The sequence below is a fragment of the Rhopilema esculentum genome, chromosome 11, assembly GCF_057945365.1.
Source record: "Rhopilema esculentum isolate cy_ngs chromosome 11, ASM5794536v1, whole genome shotgun sequence".
In the NCBI taxonomy this organism is placed as follows: domain Eukaryota; kingdom Metazoa; phylum Cnidaria; class Scyphozoa; order Rhizostomeae; family Rhizostomatidae; genus Rhopilema; species Rhopilema esculentum.
This window is the reverse complement of record NC_142825.1, coordinates 3,755,680-3,776,034: the sequence shown is the minus strand read 5'-3', so window position 1 is coordinate 3,776,034 and position 20,355 is coordinate 3,755,680. Positions and strand designations below refer to the sequence as shown.

At 35.5% G+C, this 20,355-nt stretch overlaps 1 protein-coding gene across 2 annotated transcripts; it reads right to left on the bottom strand.

Annotated features, from left to right (window-relative positions):
* Positions 1-261: 261 nt before the first annotated feature.
* On the bottom strand, positions 262-19,024 carry LOC135693284 (endoplasmic reticulum transmembrane helix translocase). 2 transcript variants are annotated; one of them, XM_065211718.2, is made up of 27 exons: positions 18,745-19,024; positions 18,087-18,176; positions 16,649-16,836; positions 16,148-16,319; positions 14,928-14,984; positions 14,362-14,431; positions 14,047-14,153; positions 13,081-13,210; positions 12,825-12,880; positions 12,268-12,394; positions 11,773-11,910; positions 10,809-10,929; positions 10,166-10,320; positions 9,133-9,308; positions 8,505-8,615; positions 7,857-7,982; positions 6,681-6,902; positions 5,111-5,306; positions 4,332-4,432; positions 4,010-4,147; positions 3,378-3,495; positions 2,746-2,881; positions 2,431-2,491; positions 2,166-2,308; positions 1,473-1,578; positions 1,172-1,315; positions 262-462 (listed from the first exon to the last, which is right to left on the bottom strand). In XM_065211718.2, exons 1-27 carry the CDS (start codon positions 19,015-19,017, stop codon positions 355-357), a joined length of 3,570 nt encoding a protein of 1,189 aa, XP_065067790.2. In that variant the 5' UTR covers positions 19,018-19,024; the 3' UTR covers positions 262-354. The 2 variants fall into 2 exon arrangements, with proteins under 2 accessions (XP_065067790.2, XP_088967488.1); XM_089111362.1 differs by lacking the exons at positions 16,148-16,319; positions 16,649-16,836; positions 18,087-18,176; positions 18,745-19,024 and adding an exon at positions 15,796-16,047.
* Positions 19,025-20,355: the final 1,331 nt, after the last annotated feature.

The following is a 20,355-nucleotide window of genomic DNA, read 5'->3' as shown; positions in this document are numbered from 1 at the left end:
GTTTGGGCACGGCATATTATCTCTCTCGTTTCACTAGCTTTCCTCGAAGTCTTTGAACGTGTTACCACGATGTTATTTGGGCCTCGATAATGCATTTCTGTACCGATCTTACGGAAGAAAGGCAACGGCAAAGAAGCTAACAGATTAAAACCTGTGAACCCCTTCCTGAAACAATTTTTGAATGTTCCAAAGGGCGTTTCGTGTACCTTTTATAGTTCTTATGAGAAGGGTCAAAGAGAAGGAACAAAATGGAAACGACCATTGACCTCGAGTAAAAGAAATATCATTTCAACCGAGTTATTGCTTAAGAAATATCTGACTAAAATTTCATAAGTTACATATTGTATATTTGGTCTAGGTTGTCCTTAATTTCGCTGTTCCAAGAAGCCAGAGGAGAACTCTGTCAACCATGAACGCCAAGGCAGCATCCAAAAGGAGAACTTTCATGAGTGTGCTTCGGAACTGAGACAGAAAAACAGACAATTCAGTGGCTTAAACAGAACAAAATTGTACTAAGCAAAATGGCATCTGTTTGTTGGAGGAGGTGGAGTGAGGGGGGGGGGGCTAGGGAGTGGGGTTTCCCCCTAGGGAGCAATTGTACTAAGCATAATGGCATCTGTCTATGGGGGTGGATGTGGGGCTGGGGCTATGGAGTAGGGTAACCTTTAGGAAGAAAATTCAGTGGTTTAAACAGAATAATATTGTATTAAACATAGTGGAACCTGCTTGCGGGGAAGGGTGTAGGGTTGCCCTTTCCGAACAGCAAAGTTTTGTTAGCAAACAACAGGGTGAGCATTTTACATTGTATTCGGGGCAAATTTAGCACCCTTAAAAATTTGTCCAATGATGATCTTATAAAATGATTTATAATTTTTTTTGCAATGTCTGTAATTGAACTTTAGGCTTTACGAGATAAAGTTGATGTGCCATTCAAGATGCTTCTAAGAGGCAAGGTGCAAAAGTTAAAACTCTTTTTGAGATACAATTCTAACTAGGAGTTATCTAATTCTTCTCTTAATACGAACTCAAACAAAAGATACATTCTTTAAAATCATATAAAATAGCTATGTAGCCACTCTTCTTATATTTAAAATTACTTCTTAACACTTCTTATAAAAAATATCGAGATTCATGATGAAAACTTTATCAGCAAAAGGAGCTTGTAAGATACCTGAGGTGGAAAGTCGATGATCTCAAACTGTGCAGCAAAGTCGGGTAAGAGGCCTGCAGCTAGGCCAAATATTATAGCTCCTGAAGCACTTATACTGACAAGCAATGGCTTGTTTTCGACGAGACTTTCCATGAACGGCCGCCCCTAAAAAGTAAGCATTGAATTCAGAAGCCATACAACACACGATAAGAGCTTCTTAGCTGTACCATATAACAATATCCAAAGCACAGTAAAGGTTGTACTTGAGGGTTTCAATGATACTCAACAATTGGCAAACGATAACTCCAGAATCAATACTAACCCTGTAATTAACTGCAAAAGTGGATATTTGAAGAGCAACTGAAATAATGTAGACGGTACTATTTAATAAAGAAGGCTCGAACTTCTTCTCCAAATCAACATCATCTCTAGAAGAAATAAGAATTAAAGACTTCAATGCAAATACGTGCTCTCCTAAATGATATGAGAATATTCAAGATTTGCCAGTTTTGTCTTTGCCTTTCCAGTCAAACTACCAAACAAGAAAAAGTCAAGTATTGGAAACAGATATCGCATAATTGCGGCTTTTTCGTTATGCATGCCATTTAAACTCACGCTGTTGAATGCTGTTAAAACATTATAACTTGGGGACATTGTACGCTTGCACCATTATGTGTTCATTTAATTAACCTGGCTGATATTTAGTTGGGTAGTCAGGAATAAATCTATTGAGACACGCTCTTTACCTTTGCTTAGTAAGAGAGCACCTCCCAAAATCAATTTTTGCCTTATCGGCTTTGGGATACCGATAATTTTGTACGAGTTATTGTTCGTAGAATGGCTACAGTTCATACAATTAGGATTATAAAACGCAATGCAGCTGAATAGACAGCCATGGAGAATGAACGAAAGACCTTATCATCATATTGCCATATAATACATTAGGAAGGCATAACACGACAAAGAACTGGTTTGTAAAGTTATGACAGGCAAACAAATTTGCTACTTCACTTACAATTTTGGCACTAATCTATATACTTCCTGGACTAGAAAAAACAATGCGGTGAAGTGGACTGCAAACTGACACAGCACAGTTCCAATTGTATAGATATTAAAGATGTTTGGCAATGGTCTCTCCTTTGATAGTATTGTGAGAGGCTGCGAAAGAAAGAGATTAGTTAGGGTGTATTGAGGTAGACACAACGATTCCGATGCCTTATGAAAAAAGTATCAAATTTTATGAAATATGATACAAAATAAGGAAGTTTATGTTGAAATACCTTCGATCTTGAGATGAACAGAAAACAGCCAGCTAAAAGGATGCCTTGGAAAGTAGCTTGCCTAGAAGTACAAAAAGTATCGACTAATGGAAAATTTTCCAATGAAATGCAGGTTTTATCACAAGACCATAGCAGCACTTAAAACACACAGACAGATCAAATTTGAGAGTTCTAAGGAAACAAACAAATTATGGTGACATATTTCTAACGAGCTGGTGGGAACATGACAGACCAGTAAACAGTAATTTTCATTACACCTGGTACATATTGAATGTCAACTTTTGTATAAAAAAAAGCAATTGATTGCCCACTTACCCATCACTGAACTTGACACCGTCCAAATACAGGACACTTTGACAGTAAGCCAAAATGAGTGCATTCAACGCTAGGATCTTGAACATCTGTAGCGTTGTGACCAGAGTGCAACGGCCTTGCTTTATCACGTGGCATACTATGAAAAATGTGACAAATTTAACTGGAACTTGAATGCAACTCAGATGAAACGAAGATACTTAGACTACTCGAATAATTCATTTTACAGCCTGCAAACTTCAAAGTAACTGAGCAATACATATGAATAACAGAATCCCTCAGAAAAGGCAGCTGTGTGCCTGTAAATTCATAGGGAAAATATAAGCGAGTCACACCACTAGGGCAGGAACCAAACCAGCGACCTTTTGCATCGTTTGCGGATAACATTCTAATATTATGTAACTACTTCGATAGCATAATAATATCAGGAGAATAACACGGAATAGAAGATATAAACTTAACTCCTGCTTGATAACTTTTCTTTAGGTTCATAATTGCTGGGAAAATAAGCCTTCTGCTTCATATTGGCGAAAATTAGGGCATATCTCTACGTTGAGCTGTATTTTACGATTGCTTTTTCCTGAGATTATTTTTTGTCTCGACTGTTTGGGATGTAAATTTAAAAATATACTTACTGCATCTTATACTTGCAAATCTAGATGTAAATGGCGAAGCGATTGACGCATCTCCAAGTTTGACGATTTGGCCTTGCTCTTGTTCTTCTAACTCCTTCAATAACTCTTTCAGTCGTTTCTAGAAACAAGATTTAGGAAGAAATTTTTATTGGTCTAAGAGAGAAATTTTTATAGGTTTAAGAGAGAAAAATACTCAAAGGATCATACTAAGGTTTCCATGGGGCATATAGAAAGTGTCCTTATGGTAGATGCTGAGGCCTATCTGTAAATTTCAGGTAGAGGGTCAGGTTTGAAACAGTATCAATAGTCAAACTGTATAAAATTGTAAAATGTAACGAAACTAGCAATTATGAAAACTTTTAGCCAACGTCCTTGATTAAAATGCTGCGATTACTGGTTACTAGATTAGGTTCAAAGAAAAACATCGAAATTGCGACTCAACTTTTGAAAATAAGGACTACTTGGATCGGCTACGGTATAAAGATTACTGTATCAATGATGCATAGATAAAAGGCATCTAGGACATGCCAGCATCAAATGACGCTAAGCTTAAATGGCTATAGATAGCTTGCATCACTCTCTTGCATCACTCAATGTAGTATTGTAAACACAACAACACATTATCAACTCACTTGGTGATCATTAGCTGATTTTAAGGCCGGAGATTCAGTGTCTCCTCTTGTGACAGCTCTCATGCGTGCCGCTTTGGAGGTGCCTTTACCTGAAGGCATATTGCGTGACTTTTTAATTCCATCTTCATGTTCCGCAGCCTGTTTAAAAGCAAGAGACAGATATTTTATTGCTGAATAATCAGCTAATCACGTGTTTCACTTAACAACATAGCCTCATGAAATTAACTCTATAGAGCAGCACATGACATCAAGACATCCAGCCCCTTTACGGTTGATTGTAAGTGACAGCAGTCTTCACGGCAAATTCATAATTCATTCATACCCCTTCTTTCTCTTTCTTTTGTTCTCTGTCTTTTCTTCGACTTTTCTCGTTTTCAGGAGGGTCGATCCACTTTTCTGGGGATCCAGGCAGTAGTGCCACTCCTGAGGGGAAAAGAGTCACGTGATATAAGAAGAATATGACAGCAAAAAAGTATAAAAGATACTGGCCTACTATTTCCTCTAATTAAAATTCGCCATTTAATCAAACATTTTATTAATATTTTAAGGGGTCTTACAATCCTTCCAGATTATTTATCCAAAAAACAGTGTGAAATAAGATTACTGCTACTTGAAGATGTTTAGAAATTTAAACAACTCCAAAAGTTCCTGTCATTGGTTTGAAATGAAATAAAACCTAAAATGGTGAAGCTGCGGAGGCTTCCATTATCTGAAGGCAGCTTCTAACAAGGCTCTAACTAGAGAAAAAATTGTTGAAAAGAAAGTTTGCCCATTATTGGAAGGTTTCTGTGAACGGATGCTTTACTATGTTGCCCAACGTAACATTTGGTAAAAATAAAGTCACTTTCCTAAATATTTGATCTACTTTCAGTTCCGTCATGTGTCCGTTCCGTGTCTGTTTCAGTTCCGTAATCTGACTTGTCGAAACGAACCTACCAACCACTAAACAATCAATCAAATACTATTAAGAATCGCTACAACATATCAGGAAAAGTCACGTGACAGTACACAAAACTTTCGCGAAATCACAGATGGTTACTTACACCATCTGTGACGTAAGCCTTGGATGCGAGGGCTTAGTGTGAAAGAGAGGCGACGTACCGACATGAGAATGCTTGAGCGCCCCAACATCGTTTGTACCATCACCACACATAAGGACTATATACCCAAGACTCTTCATTTTTGTTACTATAAACTCTTTTTGCTTAGGGTCCACTCTTGCAAATACTCGAACGTGGATAAGGTAAGTCTTCAACAGCTTTACATTATCGGCCGACTGAAGCATATAAGAAAGGCCCTGAAAAAAAAATTTAGGGTTTTAAACCGATATGCAAAAGCGAATAGACAATAAAGTTAGTTGATCCTAAAACAATTTATTTGGGTATATCATTAAACAAAAACAAAAAGAACACAAAGTGGCAAAAACTTAGACCCCGTTTACACTGTGCCGGATAAATTTTATCCGCATCAAAATTAGTTCAGATAGGGCTCCCGTTTACACTAGACCCACGCTATCCGCACGAATTTGAGAGCGGCTATCCGGACAAAATTAGTTCACCTAGGAAAGTGGATTAAATTAGTTCAGATAGGGCTCCCGTTTACACTAGACCCACGCTATCCGCACGAATTTGAGAGCGGCTATCCGGACAAAATTAGTTCACCTAGGAAAGTGGATTAAATTAGTTCAGATAGCTATGTGGTACAGTGTAAACGGTTTTATCTGGATAAATTTGATCCACATCCGCTGCGAGGTTGATTTTGATTTACAGCGAGGCTCTTTCAATAAAGAGAAAGAAGGTGGCGCGAGGCGGCGCCAAATCTCATTTCTTGTAAACAGAATCGTTTTTTCACCAAACTGCACGTCGTCGTCGTTTTGACTTTACTTCGCGGGGAAATGTACGAGAATAGGGAAAAGGTCATAAAAGCGCTGATTATTCTTTTATCTGGACTGGCTGCAGCGGCAATTTCCACTGTCATCGTGGTCTTTCTGGCCACGCATTCCCCATCACAGCCCCCCCCTGCGCTTTCTTGTAGCTCCTTTGTGCTACAGTTTATTCATTGACGCTTAATGCCTCTTCTTTCGCACAGAATTCGTTATATTTCATTATAATGTTCATAATTAAAGTATAATAAATTGTAAGCAAATGCGATTGTTGAAACGAACGAAACCAGCCGAGAAAACAACAACAAAGCGATGATTGAATTTTGGCGCTCTTTAACCAACTGCGAGTGCGCAGAGCCAACAATGTTGGCTGAGGTGGTCAGACGATCCAACATTTCACCTAAAACTTCAAAACAATAGAATTGTTGGATATCGGCAGCCAATATTTTGACCTCAGTCAAATTTCATCCAACAATAAAAATGACAGTGTTGGATGACCCAACATTATTATTATTATTATTATCTGTTTATTTAAAGTAGGCGTATGAAAATAGCTACAAAATAAAAGCTTATTCAAGCCTACTACAAAGCAAAATTGTTTAAAAATAAAAAAAAATAAAAATACATATATATCGAACATAAGAAATAATTAAGTATAAATACATATATACATATCTTACAATGTTTTTTCAGCATTTTTGGCATTTACAATACAATACAACATGGTGGTCAAACGATTTCGCTCAACATCATGTGATGCATTCTCAAAACTGTTGCGCAATGTCTTACCTCTCCGGTCAAAGCCAAGTCGTAGTCTTTAAGAAACTTTTTAATGTTATCAGGAAAGAGTTTGAAGTGGATGCTCTTGTCCGTCGATTGCCAAATCCATCTCACTGGTGACTCGTCTGCATTGTCACACCGTGTTAATGCCAGAATGGGCTTTTCACTAAGATTCAACGATCTTGCAACATGGCAGGCTGTTAACACATTGTCACCAGTAATCATTACTACCTGATAAAAAAACCAAATATTTTTAGAATAAAAACTTAAATAGTTTTTAGCAACTGTGTCAAAATCTAAAAGTTCTATTTACTGATTTATGACACATAAAATTAAATCAAAAATGACTGTACAAAAAGCTCTTCAACAAAATTATACGAAAACATTAATAATTGATCTAATGAAAAACATTGTTTCTATAAGTTGTCATAAAAATTATAGTTCGATTTTACAGGCTTGAGCAAATAATTGCAGTAGAAACTTTTTAAGGGTCTGCATTTTGCTCAGGACTTTTCCTTTAACTTTTCCAAGAAAAGTCTATATTCTTTTGTTTTGAAAAGCTTGGGAATTTTTTCAGCAGACAAAATGAAGAACATTTTAGAATCGACCCATTCGTAAAGTAATTTAAAGGACTACATTTCTACAAATATCAAAAGTCTACATCAGAATGCAACGAACAGCTTTTTCATAATATAATTGATTAAATTCAGGGAAAATGAGTCGTGTATTAAATGGAATGACAGCACTGTTTTGCAGCTTTGAGTTACTTTATTTTATTTTGCGAAGTGATAAATTTACCAGTAAATGCAATAGAACTCAGTCTTACATATCTAAAAGACAAACATATTTTGCACAAAGCAATTATGCTTACAGAGTTTATACATAGAGATACTAGCTTGCGTGCTGTACATTGTAATCGAATAAAACGTCCTGGTACAATTTTACTTGTTTTCCTAGTACAATTTCATGCAAATTCAAAGTTATATAAAGTTTATCACACGCCACATTAAACGTATTTCCAAGTTGATATGTTTAAATTACCATTTTGTGGTAAACCCTAAGATAAAAGGCTCGTAAAATAGCCACTACCCTATACCACTAATTCCCTATAAAACTCTAAAGGGATTTTACCTCAGTACACAACTTTATTATATCCTCAATTAAGGCAATAATGTTACAACTCACATGATGGGAAGAATGTTTTATTTCCTTGATTGTTTGGCTTGAATCAACCTTCAAAGGACAGGACAAAACAGCGAAGCCACCGAACATCAGACCACACTCGGCCTTTTCTCTTGTGACGTCACGAACCTGATGAGAAAAAGAAAAATGTCTTTCACATCAGCAAAACTTCAATGTTACTTAGCCAAATTGATAATATTGACTGGGAGGCCTTGGTTAGTCAGCGAAATTGCCACAGGCAGGGCACGCCAAGTTAAGGCTTATCAAACAATGATGCTGAGGATATCATATACCATCAAGCATTGTACAAAAATGGTCACCGAGCAGATTACAATAAGCATTTATATACAGAAAACAAAACGTGCTCTATACAATGATAATAAAATAGTTATCGCTGTTCCCTTAGCTTTTTTTCACAAAAGTATCTAAGTACCCATGCATTACCTATATTCCTGAAATATAGTCTTTTTAGTATGAGATCTCCTTATAATGAGATAGAAGCTGATGTTAGGTGACTACAGAATAAAAAGCTGAACGCATTTGAAATCTTCGTAGATTAATGTTTAAGTTCTGGTACAATGTTCACTTCAAAATTGTTTCTTAATGGCTACTGACTCTTTATAAATTCATAGTTTTAAAAAAGGCCTTTACCTCTTGAGAAGATAGCTGGCCAATATCTTTGTAGCCAAGAGCAATGACTCGTCCACCTTCACAAGACAGCTTGCGATGAAGGTCATCATAGTTGCTAGGTACCTCTAGAAACTAAACAGAATTAAAAATAACAGCAAATTTGCATTATAAAAATTTGCAATTGTTGGAATATGCATCAGCAAATTAGATCAGTAAACTGGACTGCTATGCAAGCTTTTTTAAAAATAAATTAAAATATCAAAGTTTCGTAATATAATTATCATAGAACTAGAAATTAGTAAGTAAGAGATGTCATGTCAAATTTTGCAGGTCTACATGATACAGATAGCAAACAAAAGTTAAAGAAGTATGCTTTAAGGCCGATTTCCATTTGACATTTTTTGTGCGCGCGGGCGTAGCGCCAAAATCTGAGCATGCGTAGTTAAAGTCAAGTGGTCTCGATTTTGCGTCCGCTGTGAGTGCCAGAAAGTTGAGAACCTATCAGCTTTCTGGCGATCACCGCGGACGCAAAATCGAGACCACTTGACTTTAACTACGCATGCTCAGATTTGGGCGCTACGCCCGCGCGTACAAAAAATGTTAAATGGAAATCGGCCTTCACAAAAGCAGACTGGAAATGCTTACTAACCATTCCTTTTAACGTTTCTGGAGCTCCTTTGCAAGCTACTAACACAGTTTGGTTGGACGATTCACTTGTCTGCATAGAAACGATCACAGACATTCGACGCAGGGCACTTGTAAAATGAAATCGATGCAGAATCTTCAAAGACTGTCTCTGGCCCTTTTTAGGAAGGCAAACGTCACCTGATGAGGCAAGATTGAGATGCAGTAAAGGCTGCCGACAACAAAATGTACAAGGAGACCATGACAACAGCAAAATGTATGGTTTTTAAGAGTCATGTTCGCGGAGATTCCTAGCAAAATTAACAACAATATCGATATATATATATATATATATATACATCCATATACCTGACGGTTGTTTACACATGAAGCTAGGAGTTGTGTCACAATAGTCTGTTTGTTTTAGCTTATCTAATCACTCCGATAAGTTGAGCACTCTAGATAGCAATATGATAATTACTATAATATATAAATATATATATACGTAGATCTTCAAGAAAAACACTCTCATGTAAACGTTTCGACCGAAGTCTTCATCAGTAATTACTGATTACTGATCAATATTATTTTTAATACACTTATATATAAGTGTAATGCTTACTACAATTGTCAAAAATACAGATTACTACATAGGTAATTACAATTTACAAGCAACGCCCCAAAAACAACAATAATAAGATCAATATAAGAATCAAAATCAATTTAGGCCATAGAATCAAAGATGAGATTTGATGTCAACAAAAACTTGATGACAGCTTTGATAAAAGATTTTATCTGCTTCCTTTCAATGAAAATCCGATATAACATTTTGTGGGTACAATGATCAAACAATCTTTTTGTGGCACAGAATTTAAAAATGGCTTTGAAAATAGCAAACATTTTAGAACATACTTCAGCTTTTCGTCTGACACTTTTTAGAGTATAAAATGTCAGAACATAGATCGAAAACTCTACGCCAGGAAATATACAGACTCAAAATACCTAATTTCCAGAAGCCTGTAAAATGCAAATTTTGATACTGAATTTAGACTAGCTACCTTTCGTAAATGTCCAGTCAACGGAATTCAATAACGCTTTCTCCATTGGATCGCCAACTATAACATCATCAACGTATGTTAGAGAATGGCATGATGCTAAAATACGGACTGTTTCTATAGGAAGGCTCTCAACTGCTTGGATGTCATCTACCTCACTAGAAAGAATGTAAAATGGAGTTGTTTAAGTTTTTGGCATACCTATAGGACAATGACAATTTAAATTTTACGTACACAATAAAAAAGGATAAACAGTATACAAAATTCCAACTGACAGAGGACTTGTTCCAAAGTTTGGCTTCTGATTTTCAAGAGAAGGAGAGCTTTCTCTCCCTCCTTTAGTCTGTAAGGTATTCATAAGTGCAAAATAATTTAGGATTGGTAGATCAGCTTTAAATTTGTCGAAACATTACAGCGTCACTGTTCTTTCACTAATTAACATCACAAATCATAATATTTTTCTCTAATAAATAAGTATCTTGTGATCAAATAACACTGCCCTGTCCTGCCTGAGACAGGACACACAAAGTACAAACAACAAATTACTAAAGAGTAAATTGTGACTTGATCAGCTTATTCTAGATACAATGTTAAAAACGACACAGTACAAGAGAGTAAATAATCGTTTTTCACAAAAAGAACATACCCCACGCCAGCCACTCCTTCTACAACCAAGTTGTCACTTGTGAGAGTTCCGGTTTTATCAAAACAGCAAATATCAATTTTGCCAGCAAAAGGAATTCGGAAGGGTTCAGTGCAAAAGACACCTGAAATAGGGATAGAAAGAGAAGGGGAATCGTTATTCCTTAGCAGATACTAGTGTAACCAATTTCATAACCAAGCAATTTTAATAGGCTAGCTTTTTAAAATTTCATAGGCTAGTATTTCATAGACGTTTCCACTATTTAGATCAAAGAAATCTTATATATGTGAATAGTAGTTTAATTTCCGTCATTAGAGGCACGTTGATTTCTTATCAGCACATGTCAACCAAGCCTTTTTTAAAAAGAATGAATTCAGCTAATTATTTAAAGTATCAAGTTATTCCCTTATTAAAATAAGATATGAAACGAGACGAGATCGGCATTCAGTCTTCGAGATGGTTTACATCATCTATGGCTAGTTTCATTCTTTGGAGACTTAAATCAGCCAACAAAAATTCAAGGACAGGACATCATACCACTGGTGAAACAAAATAATAATTTGATAAAATCAAATTAGGCATTTAATACCAAAATCGTCAAGTAGCATTATCATCCATCGTACATAAAAAATTTCAGGTCTGGCAAATTTTACACATCATAAAACTTAAAGATGAGAACACTAAGGCATAAAAATTATGAACTGCAAAAATCAGTAAAATAGAGCTTCATAGATTGGAAAAATAGCTTTGCATTCGTTTTTTCTTTCCATAAAATGGGAAAAAAACGTTCACAGCCTCAATGTTGCCATAATTCTTAAAATAAACACATATATCATTCTGTTGCAATAGAAAAAAGCCTCTTTAACTAAAAAACATATAGGCCTTTCACTGTTGATTCTAAGGCTCTTTACTACAAAAGCAACTTGATATAATTCGTTATATTGAGTCACTTGTAGTTAGTACTTACCAAGTTTGTGAAGAGCGATCAGCGACGAGTTTACAGCTAGTGACAATTCGATCGGCAACTCAGGTGGAACAACCGATGTTAGAATCAAAGTACATTCCAGGAAAAGTTTATATCGATTTCTCTTTGGATTTTCAGTTCCTGCAAAAAAATGTTATTAGATTAATCACGATTGATTTGAAATACAATCCCTTTATTTGGTGATGGCTTGTATTTAAATTTTCTTCGAGGAACCAAATGCAGAAAAGACAGCAAAATGATACATAGCCATTAAATCTTTTAAATATACAAGTTTGCGTGCGGTACAATATGATGCTATAATAACGATCAATGTAAGTAAAATATACCAGGAAAATTTTTTTAAAATAACTATAATAATAATTATTTTTAAATTTCACTTGATAACGGGCTATGCTCAAAACTTCGTTATTTATTTTAAAAACATTTTTCCTGGTACAATTCACTTACATTGATCGTTATTAAATCTTTTATACTAACCTTTGATCCAGACATACGAAGCTGCAGTGATGGCAAACACCAGAAGGAACATGATGAACATAAGTGTTTCCAAGCTGTTCGCAGTTACACGCTTAACACCATACAGAATGGTTTTCAGCAATTTTCCCTGAAGAAAAGGAAAACTATGCTTACTTTTTGAGAGCACATAAACAAGAAGACCACTTAAGTCGAAACATCATCTTTCAAAAAGTTAGCACGATACAAATTTATTCTTTTTGACTATCATTTATGTAAATTCATTTGCATGAAAAGAAGTTATCGACATATAGTGTTATTGTAAAGGGTGATTGACATAGGTTTCAAGTGTCTAAATACCACAAATTTTAACAATATCATGTAAGAAATCCTTTCAATATCTTGGCATCTAAAGTAGAAAGCACATACCCTATTGAACAAAATAAATTTTACAGCCTATGGTAAATGACAAAAACTTTCTGTATCCAGCTTCTAAAACCTATGAATATGGGGTTTTGTAACAATAAACTCCAGTTGCAATATTGCAGCTCTCCAGTGTTGGTATTAAGGGAAATCAGTACCTGAGACGTATTGAAACCAGTTTTGATGACGTATGCAACACAGCCATTGTCAGGAGCTTGGGAAAGAGCAAATATCAACGCTTAGCATTTAACAATTATTAAACAAACTTTAAAGGATGACATTTATAAAATGTAAGCAACAATGAAGTCACAATCTATATTAATCAAAAACCAATTTAGACTCATTTTCCAGTGGTATTTACTATAAGATAATACTGCTGACAGAACATAGGTGAATATGAAAAACGCTGTTTACCTTTTAGGCCCGAAGCTGTCTTAGGAACTGGAGTGTTGTTGACAACCTTAGTACCTGACGAAAGGACATGCAGTTTACCATGTGTCTGCTCTTGGAAAAGTTCATCACCATTGCATTCTTCTATTGGCTCCTACAAAAGAAACACACAAAATAGCAAAATGCAAAGTTTTCTGCACATTTAAAATAGATAGTTTAATTTCTTTACGGATCTATAGTAACCAGATAACTCTATCATATAACTGGAACGAGCGTTTAGAAGCTTAGCTTTATCTTGCATCTGATGATCTTCTGCATAAATTTGTGGGACCATTCCAGTGTATAGGGCCTTATTACGTACTGATGCTAGAAAATTATTCTTTCAATTTAAATGTTTTTGCATAATTACGGCTGCTAAAAATGAAGGGGGCATGATAAGTGATATTATAAATGAAATAAAATTGTTAATAGGTAACTTTGAGATCAATATTTTTAGAGTTGAAATTCAGACTTTTTGATGACGTATAATTCTACAAAAAATAAATATGCAAGAGCGGTTGATTCTTCTAAAGTAAATGATATGGAAAACATGGTTAAAGGAAATTAAAAATTAGAATGAAATTTTGGCCTATGGCAACGAGTGGAAGGGGACCCCAAAACATGTGCATTGGAAAATTAGAATAAATGGAAGCGACAGGAAAATAGCTTGGTATTGGCGACCATTATGAGGATACGGTTCAATAGTGGAAAATTTGTCTCAGTGGAAAATTATGAGGCTATGACGTAGAAGGAAAGTTCATTATCATTGCCCAACTACTAAAAGATATAATTCCACCACTGATAGTGAACACAGACAGGAGGAAATTTGGAAAGGCAACAAGAGGTGAAAGATACGCTAAATGGGTGGAAAATATTTGAATACGGAAAAAGAGAGGTATCAAACATGGAAAAAGCAGTAATTGTAGGGCTAAGCCTATAGAAAGCACCCACCTTTAATTGTGGTACAGACTCGCCAGTTAGCATCGATTCGTCAACAATACAAGAACCTCTAAGCAAGATCATGTCACATGGAAGAACAAAATCTTGTTTGGGTCTCACTGAAATAGAAGACAACTGATTGTTGAAAGCAGATATTGTCATTGGAAATACCAAGTCAATGCAGTTGTTCAAGTTAACAATTTTCAAGGGTAGATTGCTCAAAACATTAATCCACTCACTCCGAATTAACAGAATCAATATCTTATACTAGGAAAAGGAAGAAGGAAGGAAAGTTATTAAAAATGAAAAAATAAACTAAAACCAAACCAATTGAGCAGATATCTCCAGGTAGCAACTCCTCACTGCTAATTGGCCTCCATTTTCTATATCTATAAACCTGTCAATATCAAATTGGAAAAATATCAGTTAGAAAGTATCAAGTATTATCACTCCAGTCAAAAGAAAATTATGTTACTTTAAATAAGGATTGTTACTAGAATCAATTTTTGAAAAGAGAAGTTCCCTAAGTCTTTTAAATTGACACATTGTACATAATTGCAGTAATTAACATGGATGTTTATACAAATTAAAGACATACAGCAGACAGAAGTTATTTGTTTATTTTCTATTATGATATGTCATCAGCCAATTGATCTAAGAAAAATTTATCAAAATAACATGTATAAAGAAATTGTGCAGCTTTGTCAATTCAGCTCATAATTTCAGACAAGCAGATGGAATTATTGGAAAGGTGATAGATTTCAAATCAAACATTAAGTTGCTGCAAAGATATGGCAATTTTACTTTCAATGTTAACTATTGTTTGCTTCATAAAGTATGATCAAAACTGAATCACAGTCAGTTCTGTTCAGCAAAATGAATTGCTTTGGTACCTGAATCTGGAATGGTTTGCTGCTCATGTTCCTTATTTCCTTCATATTTCTTTGTTGCTGCAAATACATTATGCGCTACATTAAACATTTTAGGGCTACATTTAAAAATAAAATAAATATATATAAATGCAATATTGTGCCTTAACCTCTAAGATTTCCTTAGAGATTGAGCTGACATCATTAATATCACTAAGATATAGAACCAATTTTTATCCTCACCAGAGCTTCTCTGATTTACCGCCTTTCTTGAGTATGATTCTAAAGCACATTTTGAGTTGTTTCCTTAAATACAATTTTGAAACCTACACGCCTACTTGATAAGCTAGGTGCAACATGATTTCTCTCCAAGTTTCCCTGACATCTTGCCCTAAAGCCCCTCAGAAGAAAACCCTTATTTTGTAAATGCTTGTGCTACCAACAACATTTGTATCAAAACAGGCTTGGGATCTTAACGGGCACTAATTTAAAATGGAATGACCCATAGAGCAGAGCCAGGTTGGGATGTCAACTCTATGAAAATGAAAGTATCATAGTGGCATATGCTAGCAAAGGCTAATGTTTGGGCAACAGTTATGTACATGCCAAGCTACAAAAATTAATCTTTTAATATAAGACACTTTTATTGAAGAGTCTGCTGTTAAATAAAGGCTCTAGCATACAATTGATCTATTTTTAATGTTCCATATCATTATAAATAATTTTAAAGCAAAATAGATCTTTTAAGATACAACAATGAGGTTGCTGGTATCAATAATTTTAAAGCAAAATATATTTTTTTAGATACAACATTGAGGTTGTGGTACCAATAATTTTAACGCAAAATAGATTCTTTTAGATACAACATTGAGGTATGAATCAAACTACAGACCTGCTGTACAAGAGTGGCTTCAAAAACAACTAACACACAAAATAGATTCTTTTAGATACAACATTGAGGTATGAATCAAACTACAGACCTGCTGTACAAGAGTGGCTTCAAAAACAACTAACACACAAAATAGATTCTTTTAGATACAACATTGAGGTATGAATCAAACTACAGACCTGCTGTACAAGAGTGGCTTCAAAAACAACTAACACACAAAATAGATTCTTTTAGATACAACATTGAGGTATGAATCAAACTACAGACCTGCTGTACAAGAGTGGCTTCAAAAACAACTAACACACAAAATAGATTCTTTTAGATACAACATTGAGGTATGAATCAAACTACAGACCTGCTGTACAAGAGTGGCTTCAAAAACAACTAACATGAAGAGGGTGAAGATACTATAGTACCAGTATTCATCCAAACACCAAAGTCCAACACAGAAAACTTGGAAGACAAAAAAAGGTGCAGTTGCCCTTTCCTTGAATAACTCCATAAAATCTGGAACAGTCATTTCAATCCTAAACGTAAACAAATATTTCTCTGGTAGTTATAAAGATTTATTACAGGTATATCAAAGAGGTTATTGATTGCAACAGGTAATCAACTGCTTTAAGAAGCTTTTCAAAACACCTAAATTTTAGCTTCAAAATGTTTTCCTAGAAATAGACCTAGCATATTGGTGATGTTACTATTAAAATGTCAATACAGAAAAAAAATTTCAGACAGAAAGTCAAGTCCACAATAAAAGTGCATTAGTAAACTAGTGCTATGGAAACATCTAGACAAGGCCTGAAAAACAAAAAGATGTAGCTTGAGACTGTTTTCCAGCACAAACCCAAAGACTTACCTATTAAATCCATATTTACGGTTGGCAATCAATACATCATCTTCTTCAATATACCCTTTAGCTTCTTGATAAAACTTCAAAGAATGGTCAACTGGAAAATCCACTTGTAAAAATTCTTTTTTCTCTTCCTTATCATAGGCATACTTCAATTTTTGAAATTCAAACCAAATAACTTTACCAAGAACATCCTAAAAATAAACATGCAATTAACTTTTGACCTATAAATTAATGAATCAAACCTCAGGATTGGAGAAAATGTATTGAGAGAAAATGTGAGCAAGTGGCAGGACTCAAACCCACATGAAAGGACAGTCTTACACTTCAATAAAGTTACTGGGGTTTCTGAACTGGGACTTAAAACTGAGAACATGTGAAGTGAGCTAAAAATTTGGGTCTACAAGTACTTTTAGCTCTCGTAATTTCTGTTTCTTATAGTTCTCATAATGTGGGAAAAGGCCCTTTATGACCCCTAAGGATGCGAGCTATTTGAGCAGAAGCAGTGGCCACTGGCATACAAAATAAGATGGTGCCGGGGCTGAGCAGGGGCAGAGCAGGGGCAGAGCAGGGGCAGAGCAGGGGCAGAGCAGGGGCAGAGCAGGGGCAGAGCAGGGGCAGAGCAGGGGCAGAGCAGGGGCAGAGCAAAAGCAGAGCAGGGACAGAACAGGGGCACAGGAAAATTTTTGTTTACTTAACTAATATGGCCAAACTGTTATTTGATTGCAGGTCAGAAGTTTTCTAACATACTTTTGACAGGGCTTTGGTATACCTCAGTTTGTGTGACATCATTTTATATAGCTAATAAGGCTCCAGGGGTTGAATGATCACATAGCCTTGTATCACCAATACTAGAAAGAGGAATCTAGTACTGTGACCAATTCTTGAATTGTTGGATTATGGAAAGGCAAACAGAAATGGGGACAGACTTCTGCAGTACTTGTGAGAAAAATGGTATACATAAAGGGCCTATTCAATAACAATCATTCCACAAGAGTTAAGTTCAGGAGGGTCTGATGACAAGAAATTGATTGTGGTATATTCTGCTCCTCTTTCTTCTGTTTGTCTTTGCCATTAATTCAATAATCTTTGATAAATACAATGCAAAAATTTTTCAAGCTTTCAAAATTAAATGGTACTAGATTGGTACCAGTAGTAAGTACCCTTGCAAGCCTGGTAGACAAATTGGCTACTCTGTCAATGCTCTTCAAACAAAGCTATCTGATCACAAAATTTTAACATTGAGTTGAAGCCTATCTATGTGGAGACTAGTGAAAGAAAAAAGAGCACAAATCTTTACAATAAATTGACAATATATAATATCATGCAAAAACATTATTTTAGATATTTTAAACAAAATTTAAGTTAAGAATTTGATGAATTTAAAATATTGCAATTTCTAGGATATCAATTAAATGTAAATGAACCAGAAAAATTTTCTTACATCATCACGGTACAAGCTGACCAGCTCTGGACTTCCATTGTTTGGAGTGGGCACAACTTTCACAGCATCAGCCTTTTCAATATCATTTTCCTGTAGTCAGAAATTCTAGCTTATTTGGAATATTTTGCAGTAACTTAGCTTCATAATGGTGTAAAGAAAAGAAAATGAATTGATTACCAATGGTATAAATTGGAGCAAAAAAAACAAAGGAAATTGTGAAAGCAGACAACAAGCTATAAAAATGAAAATATGTGTCATGCCTATATGAGACATAGACTCCTGGTACTTTCTTATATACGTGCCAGCTTCGCCATACAAACATTACATGTATGTAATACTGGAGAAAAAATCCATTGTCGTCAAGATCTCAGATCAGGAAGGGCACTTAGGGCTCTATACGAATGTTTCCCTGTCTTAGAGCGCATAAATGATTGATTTTTCTAACATCTCAGGCAAGCAAGTGATAAATTAGCAATTAATTAAAAAAAATTCAAACAGTGGCATTATTACACTGCAGGAATATGCCTTTCGTTAAAAATATGCTTTGCAGTTTCTAATCTACACAGTCAGATCACTTAAAACTGAGAGAAATTCAAAAAATAAATTCTTTAGAAACATTTTGAAATTCTTAAGAATAAAATATGATATGATGGATCACCTTAGAACACGTGAAAGCGCACCGCACATGGACTGACCAGTGGCATGACAAACATGCCAAAACTTGAAGAGCCCCTGTAATAGCTAAAGCGATGCATCCTAGCTCAAAATGCTCTAATGCTCCATAAACAAATATCCATAAATATAAAACAGCAATATAAAGAAAGATAAATGGGGTGACATAGCCATGGTATAACAACTGTCTTCGGCGATACAGTTGAATGTAGTCTATCTCTTTGTTGAGCGCCATCTTGGACTGGGTCATCTGCTGCATTTAATGTCATGTCACTCAAGGAGTTAGAATGGAAGGACGAAAGCCTTTGTTATTTGGGACCAGGGGCGTAACTTGGCCAATAGGTTTGGGGGGGGTGAAAAGGGTTTCTGCCCTGCAAAACTGAGTGGTGCCCTGCAGACCTCGTAGCAACGGTTTGTCTATAGGTTACTAGTTAAAGCTTTACCAGTGTACACTGGTCTTTACCAAGGACAAACTTCTAAGCAATAAAAACAAACTTGAAACTTCATTGCCTATGAAATATCTATTTCTCTACTTGAGCGTAAATTGTTTCTTTTATATTCACTTTATTTAATGTTGGTTTGCGAAATACTAGCTAATAAATAGCTAATTGGGGGGGGGGAGGGTACATGATGTAGACAGTGCAACGAAATTTAGCCCAGTGGGGCTAAGAATCAAGTTTAGTGAGGTAGGAGGACCCACCGGTTGGGTCCGACGTGAAGAAAATTTTTGAAATTATACCTTGTAAAAGGGCTAAAAAGCATCTTTCAGACAAAAATTTAGCAAAATCCTATTGTGCTTAAAGAACTGATTGTTTATTGAAAATATTATTGTTTATTGGGAAAAATAGGGAGGGGATAACCAGGGCTGGAAAATGTCCGGCAGCGCCGGTGTCATATGCGTTTCGGTAACCTTATGCATTTCGGTCCGGGTACCCAAACGCATGGCAATTTTGGGTATATGAAAAATCGTACCCAAGCACTTAAACAATAGGTACCAAAACGAATGGTAAAATTTAGCATGCAAAACGGTCCGGGCACACAAACGCATGGCAATTTTGTTTATACAAAAACGTACCAAAGCACTTAAATAATAGGGTACCAAAACGAATGGTGGAATTTAGCATGCAAAATGGTCCCGGTACACAAACGCATGGCAATTTTTCTTATACAAAAACGTACCCAAGCTTTTAAAAAACAGGAAACCGAAACGAATGGTGGAATTTAGCATGCGAACCGGTCTCGGAACACAAATGTTCTTGTTCATATTGTTCAGAACGTAAAGAACAATCAAACTATTTCTAACAAGGGGTACTAACAAGAAGCAGTGCTGTGATTTCCCTTGTTAAGTTTATACAAAAAAGTAAAACATTAATGGCGACTCCAAAGTTTTTTTGATTGAGAAATGTGAAATTTTAAACTTAAAAAGCATTGTGTTCAATTTGTTATTTATAACGTGTCATAATATCGCACTACGATGAAATCACATGACTTGAAACACATTGCGTTTTACAATGTTGCACTTTTGCATAGGGTACCAAAACGCATATTACACCGGCAGCAGCGCTGCCAGGAAATTTTTGGCCCAAATTCATTGCAG

What these genes read in the sequence shown, in the direction of transcription:
- LOC135693284 (XM_065211718.2), bottom strand. Translation starts at nt 19,017, where the DNA reads ATGCAGCAGATGACCCAGTCCAAGATGGCGCTCAACAAAGAGATAGAC. An exon ending in GAAGGAGTGGCTGGCGTGGG is followed by an intron (nt 10,321 to 10,808) that starts GTATGTTCTTTT and finishes CATTCTTTCTAG; the next exon opens with TGAGGTAGATGACATCCAAG. An exon ending in TCATCGACTTTCCACCTCAG is followed by an intron (nt 463 to 1,171) that starts GTATCTTACAAG and finishes TTTCTGTCTCAG; the next exon opens with TTCCGAAGCACACTCATGAA.